The following is a 7,878-nucleotide window of genomic DNA, read 5'->3' as shown; positions in this document are numbered from 1 at the left end:
CAAATATTTTTTCATAAACGCGATATTTAAGTATGTACAACTAATCTACGGTCCTAGATTTCATTCTGAAAAAAAATGTTGAATATAAGATGGTACGCCACTTTCTGTAGTTTTATATTTTCATATATATTTATATATATTCATATATATAACTAGAAGCCCGCCTGCTTAGCTCAGTAGGGAGAGCGTTGGTCTACGAATCGCGGGGTCGTAATTTCGATCCCCGGGCGGAGCGTATGTTCTCCGTGACGATTTGATAAAAGACGTTGTGTCTGAAATCATTCGTCCTCCAGCTCGGTTACTGTAAACCTAGAAATGTTTTCGCGCTTTTTAAATTAGCGCCTTTCGCGGGTAGTATGTTTCCGTGAAATTAAATAGCCGCGAAAAACTCTGATCTAACAAAAACGCGAAAGATTCTAGCTTCAGTTTAAATAGATCGCTATAAAATGGTTCTGTACTTGCATATACATGGATATTAATAGCTCAAATTCTAGTACCATAATTGTATAAAATGAGTGCACAAATCCACATTAACTCAATTGATTGACAAGTTATTTCTCTATGATGTAACAGCCTTTTCAATATCGATCTGTCAGACAAACAGGGGATAAAAATATGCATCTATCGAACGACATATAATGCAATTTGTAGTCAACAGCCAATGCAATATACACATGTATTATTTGTAAGTAAAATATCGTGTCTATTTCTGCTAAGTGTTGTTAAATTCACTAACAAAAGATACTGCTATAAATGGCAAACAAATTATAGTGTTATAACAGCAATTTACTGACTGTCAATAATCGGGTGTGTGAATAACCATTGATGTGGATAAAAAGGATTGGGGTACATTTATAATTAAAGGGTACAAAATACTGAACGTTTTCGAGAATATTATAAATGCAAGTATGCAACTATTACCTTAGCATACTAAATACGTTCATTTGCGACTTCACTTTCGCGTGATTCGCGATGGATATGATTCCGCGAATATTTCTATCCGCGAAAATGTCCACGTTCTGAAAAACGCGAAACATAGTATCCGCGAACATTTCTAGGTTTACAGTAGTTTAACAGCTGGTTAAAGTTTCGAACAACTTGGCCCTGGTGTGAGGGACTTGAGAGCTGTTGCACGTTTGATATACCTGCCATGAACAGTTTCTGCTATTATTTGGCTTGTTTCATTCATTTATTCCAAAGTATCTTCTGATAGGTTTGATAACATAATAGCCTGCAAATTTTGCTCAGTTCTTGGGTTTGGTTCCACACAATTGTCGCCGGTATTGCTGCAGATCTAAGTAACTACAACTCCAAGAAAATATGGGTCACGTTGTCATCAGTTTTGTATTTGCTACCTCGATTTCTTACAATTTCATTACTGACTTTCTGATACATAAAATAATATTCCTCATTGAAATATAAGCCTTTTTTGCAAAATGTTTTGTATTTTAAGTAGAGTAAATCCATATTAAAGAACGCTGATGACTAAGGGTCCTAGTTATGAATTTTGTAATTATACCGTTATACCTAATATGATATAACGTTTCAGCAAGGCAAGTTATTGTTCAAACACGACAAAGGACGAGGGCTCACTCCCCTCCATGTATTAACTATTAGCGAGAAACTAAGGTACTAAATCGAAGACGTTGTATTCACTATTAGTTGTAAGACTGAGTGATGATACATACAGAAAGGGTCTCCACCAGTTATATGTTAGCTGTAGCTGGCGATTCTGGTCATACATTTAAATACAAAGTAATTATCAAACTGGCCGGCCTGATTAAGACTTATAGTAATATGTTCATATGGTATGTTCCTAAAAAGGGGAAACTCTCACACCCTTGTAGGCATCAACTACTTAACGTGTAATATGAGTGTGGGTCTCTTAACTGAAGAAGGTTTTTAAAACAGTTTTAAATGCTATGGACAATATATTGAATATCTGTAGGGTATTCAACCGACTTCGCTGTAGGAAAGTCACTTCTTTTTTATCATTATCAATTGTTTCGAAGAATATCTATGAAAATATAGGCAATAAACAGTGACTTAAAAAGCTTGGACTTAGTGTTGATATATTTTCTTGTTCTTTGGGATCATGGAGTACATTCATTGCACTCTTATACAATTCAGCTTAAAGTCCCTATTAGTTGGCGCGTAAGATGTCGCACATTTCATTACCTGTCATGATCAGGGACTCAATCAGACAAGTCTTCTATCATGTTTTTTGTTGCGTTCTGTACTTCCAAAGGATCTTCTTGTAAGATTGAAAACTCTCGAGACTAAATCCCCGGCAGAGCGGTTATTAGATATCTGTCATTAGAGTCAGTGTACAGATACCGTTTATTATTGTCGAGAATTCTCATGAGTTCAAACTCCACCAAGGCAAAATATCAATAGTCTTTCGTATGGTACTTAAATTGTAGGGTGTTTTACATCTTGCACATTAAACAACCTAAGCCGGAAAGCTTCTAAAATTGGAGCATCTTTTTATCTTGCAATACCCCCAAAAACGCAGATCTACTATAACCGGTGACAGATGGTCCACCAAAACGCAAGTTCATGGACCGCGCGTTCAAAACAAAAAATAAATAAACAATGTTTGATAGTCGACCATTCGAGCAACTGATAGCTTATAAGCCACAAACCCAGGAATTAGCTATACAGGAAGCCTATAAGTGCTTTGAAAGTTAGATAGAATTAATGGATTCAGGGTTTATTTATTATCTGATCCTTTGGAATCATGGACCCATTAAATTTTATTGTGACAGCGCTCTGATTAAGCCGGTACTAGAGGGCGTGAGAGGTGTGCTGCACATTTCATCACCTCTCATGACAGATTCAATCAAACCAAATCTGCTTGATTGCCTTTCCAACTTCCAAAGTGTCTTTTTTATATATTTAATCAATTATCACAACAGCAGTAGTGAAGTTCCGTGTGGCGGCTTTAACATATCTACCCGGACTCAATGTTGCTAATTATTCTGGTCCTTTTAGATCACTGAATCCTTTTTACCTTGACACCGTTCCGATTAAGCTAGGGCAAGTGGGTGAGGAGAGGGGGCATTTGGGTGTTGTGCCTCACATAACCTTTCATGAACTGACTCAGTTCTGTTATTAATTTCCTTGGTTGCGTTCTATGCATCTAAAGCATTTCTAAAGATATTCTAAACAATTGAGACCCCTCAGTCCCTGGCAAAAGAAACCAAGCAGAGTGGTGACAAGTGTACGTTTCAGCAAGTCATCCAGGGTAGTTCATTTGGAAATAAGTTCATAATTTGATAATCTATATATCAAAAATTAAATCTATACTTCCCATTTGCTTAATTTCAAACTATTTTGTACTAGCTCTATTCAATAAATCACATCTGATATAAAACAAAAGCATTATTTATTATTTTAACGGGTATTAAGTTCGATCACTGTTTGGTCCATTTAATAAATTATTTATGCGCTCCTTGTCATCAGCCTGGACAATAAGCCCTTTGATCAGCAAACAATTAAGTTTTGTATTTCATCTTAAATGTAAAATGAGAAATATTTGACAGATTTAAATAACAAACAAAACGTCTTTTCATGTAATATTACGCTTTTCTTGTTCAATTTCTCCAAACTATTGATTATAATCGAATATAAGGCTACTAAAAAAAAATATTAGTTTCTTAGGCCTCGGTTTGGTGAGAGTACTCTGATTTGTGAAAATAAAAGACACTATATAATTATCATAAGAGTCATGTTGATTAACAATATCGGTGTCCATTTAAAAAAAGATACAAAATACGATATGATTTCATGATCTCTTTTGATTCTCTTTTGCTTTACTTACTACTTTTTCATATATGTCGGCCACGAGAACTTGATGCGTTTTTCTATTAACACTTGAGCTACTGATCAAGTTTATAAATGCTTCTTATTTATCAACACTCTGGCCACTGGTCAAGTTTATGTTTTGCTGTCAACTGAAGTAATCGAAAATCAATGCAATTGTGCAATTCTTTGAAGCATCCAGATCACAGAAACACTATCAATTTGATTGAAATAATTCTAAACCGGACTGAAAATTATAGATGTGTTGATTTGGTCAACGCGGACAGAAAGATTTTGATTCGGACCGATATATCACATATTCAGGGTCAATGGCTGTTTTACATCATGTTAAGTATAATATATAAAGTGGGGAAAAATATCCTGTGACAAAAATATTAAAAATACTTTTGGCCTAATCAATACATAAATAATAAACCTGCGTTTCGAAAGCGAGTTCTTTTCTCCTCTTTCTTTCTTTGAGAGATATAATTACAAAAGTCTCCCTTTTTACATGCAATTAAAATCGTGTGCATTTTGGATGTTTATTATGTTTTATAGTAGATTTAGAAGGGTATCATTCTGAATGTAAAACCATACAAGTATCTTAAATGAGCGAAAGATAAAATTGATTCAATTACTAACTAATATGGATTCCGCTTAATTATTCGTTCCCACTGACATTTAGAAATGTGCGTGTGGATGGAGTTCAGTTTATGCAGACCGAGTTTAATTGAAACAAATTAAAAGTATTGATAACGCGGTTTTCTAATCAGTAATTCAGCGGAAACTTACATCAAAACAATGAGCAACGCGTGTGTTGTTTCGGAACATGGACTTAATGAATTCAATAAAAAATATTTTACTGAGAAAGTAGCAGACATAAAAGTTAGAATGGATGACAACATGGATTATGATATAACTAATGAGGCTAGAAAGCGAAAGTTTGACATACTGAAAATTGACAATGATTTTAAAGAAAATAACAGGTGCAGTGGTCATTATGATGAAAATGATGAATTCACCGACTATGGCTTCTCTGAGAAAGTTGACAGAAGTAGAGGGCGGCCAAGAATGCAACATCCAACAAAGGTTTATGGTGAGATTACAAGGTATGAAACGTGGCGACGGTCATTCATGAAAAACAATAGAGATCTGGGGAGTGTTTGTTTGCTTCTTTTTATTTGTGTATATTAAAATAGAACGACACAGTTCAGGTCAATTAGCGACTTTCCGGCTTTTAGTGGCGGAGAAAGACCCCAGATGCCTCTCTGTACATTGTTTCCGGCACAGATTGGTACCCGGGTAGTACTACCGACCGTCAATAAGCAAGCTTGGTGGGTTCCGGCTGATATACCCATTTAGGTTCGAACCGCAGAAAGGCAAGTAATTTGAAGTCAGCGAACTACACCACACAATCATAGAGATCTGAGAAAGACTAAATTTGAAGGGAGTGAATAGATTACAACGCATGCTTATGTTATGAAATATTTTCGCTTTAAAACTTGGTTTTGCTTTCAATGAAACATGGAGGTGTCTTTTAAAGTAGGCTCGTCTCAAAACGAATTTAGCCCTATATTTTTATCATAAAGATATTCAGCTTATTAAATACCTAGGTAATTAATATTGATTATCTTACATGTTGCTATCTGTATTTGCATCATACCTCTTTCTGCCCATAGTTTGAATATATATATCGGCAGCATCGATGTCGTTTTCAATCCATTTTAATCAATATGCTTTTATCTCCAACCTTTAAGCTATATTCATGAACACGTATATCTGCATATTGTTAAGACTGTTTTGTATTAGCTAATCCTTCTTAATATGTAGAGAAAATCTCTCAACTTCCGGTCTATAGCTATGTCTTATTAGGCTACATACTTCCATAATCGCAAACTTACTGTTTTCAGTCACTATGACTTTCCTAACTCTTACACAGTCACTTACATAAAATTGATATCGAGTCATCTTTTTATGGTTGAATGTCATCACTGTTTGCTATTTGTGCTTTTTCTTTGGATTTTGGAGAAATAGGCTGCAGTTGTAAATATATATTATTTCAACAAATTAGTAAGGCAGAAAGTGTCTCACCTTGTTTTGTAATTATCTGATATTTTTCACATTTCATAATAGAAAATAATTGCATATATGCAGTCATTTTTGACCAGTCTGCGGATCAAATACACAAAATTACCTCGCAAATTCTCTGGATAAAAAAGGCCTTTATTTATAGGCTAGGTCTTAATTTAGAGTTCAATTACTTGACGATAGCGCCACTGGTAGACAGCGATGCAAAAAAGCCAAATGCGACATTTACCGGCCCAAAACTGTTTTATGCATTTAAGTGTATTTAAAACTGGCCGATAGCGCTGCAAACTTGCATTTATCGTAGCAGACTGGCTGACTGAAGCTAGGTGGTGACTTAGTGCATACCCAACAATCCAGATAAACTCTAATGTGTAGCATTAATGACTGGTGGTTTGATTTCGGGTTTAAACTTAAAAATCCTACCTCAAGTTTTTTTGCCATATATTCTCAAAATGTAGTTTGCATGGTCTTACCATACTGAGCCTATGTTTAGCGTCTCCATTATTTTTCGAAACATACCTACAAGGCGGGAAAATGAAACCATTTTTTTTTTTGATGAATAAATATCGTTACTGTCCGATTGATATGGCCTAACCCGCAACACTCTTAAGGCTTCTGTGGAACTCACTGGAACTAGACCATTCCTGTAAAATATTTTATAGTTTTTTTTTTTGTGAGTGACATCATGGAGGTAGTGTAGTGAAAATGAATGCAAAATTTGCACTTCTGGAAATTATAATTTTCCGCCAGTATTGTACTTGATACTATAATGCACATATCCTTCCCATTCTTGATTAATATTGTACGGTTTTGGGAAAACTTGATACAAAAAAAAAAAATATTTATCAATGAAGTACAAGTAATAAAAAGAGTAGTCAAGAATAGGCCTATATTTAACTGACCGGGAAACTATATTACATACATTCCATCTTTTTAATGATCTTAATGGCTGAAATTAAGTAACAGGTTAAAATATCACTCGGCATTGATGGTGCCTCTCTATGACTGAAATACTGAGTTCGCATAATTTGCGCTCTTTTCCCGAAAAAAATGTTTTAAACAACACAAATTATCTTCATCTTTATTATTCGAACTTCTGCATTAATAGGCCTATTTGTTGAAATTAAAGAATCGAGGACATTATACTAACTTCTTCGTGGTACAGTCCAGTTAAATGAGATTGTAGTTTCCCTGTAAATTTCTAAATGCTGGTGATTTTTTTTTTCCTTTTTCCTTTTTAACAGTTGCTTTTATTCTCTCTTTTTAACATATGTTCGAGTGCTCGAATGGGAAACATTATAATAATGCCTATGATATATAGGCCTACATTTCTGCGCAAATGATTCGTGCAATCAGAGATCACATAGTCTAGCTTAAATGTTATTTGGATTTTGTTTTGTTTAAGATATATCAAATATTTATTAATTAATCGTCAAAGTCATTTTTGAAAGGATATTCTTTAAAAATGCACTTAGCTGATCTAAATGTTACAAACTAAAGAAGAAATGCTCGAAATTTACGCAGCAGCTCTAGGCAATTAAAATGAATGAATGAACTCTCTTTTTGTTAGATCTTGCATGCTCGTGTAAAATTAAATCAAATCAAATCAAATCAAATTTATTCACTCAGTGCATCATACATGATACAAACATGAGGTATATATATAGTAATAGGTTTAAAATTACTACCGCAGCATTCACAATATTTACTAATTGCTCTGTATTTCAGACCGTGGACACCAGTCTTTGCCCTTTTGGAACACAAGTACATAGATAAGAAGGTAAATAACTGCGAAATAACGATGTAAGACATACACGCGGTAGCTTCCCCTGACAATTTGACTGTATCCAGTATAATTGTGCTAGAGCTCGGCTTAAATAAACACTATAGGATACCAGTCTTGTATCACGTGAGATATTGATTACTGTCGCCAAGGAGATAGGACTCGATTTTTCCGATTATGTTTATTGATCGCTAGGATAAACA

General features: G+C 34.6%; 1 protein-coding gene across 1 annotated transcript; it reads left to right on the top strand.

The window, feature by feature from the left end:
• Positions 1–4,274: 4,274 nt before the first annotated feature.
• Positions 4,275–7,828, top strand: LOC128548984 (uncharacterized). Its single transcript, XM_053524850.1, has 2 exons — positions 4,275–4,913; positions 7,621–7,828. Exons 1-2 carry the CDS (start codon positions 4,606–4,608, stop codon positions 7,697–7,699), a joined length of 387 nt encoding a protein of 128 aa, XP_053380825.1. The 5' UTR covers positions 4,275–4,605; the 3' UTR covers positions 7,700–7,828.
• The last annotated feature ends 50 nt before the right edge of the window (positions 7,829–7,878 follow it).

The sequence above is a fragment of the Mercenaria mercenaria genome, chromosome 15 (assembly GCF_021730395.1).
Source record: "Mercenaria mercenaria strain notata chromosome 15, MADL_Memer_1, whole genome shotgun sequence".
NCBI lineage: Eukaryota > Metazoa > Mollusca > Bivalvia > Venerida > Veneridae > Mercenaria > Mercenaria mercenaria.
This window is presented reverse-complemented; position numbering and strand designations above follow the sequence as displayed.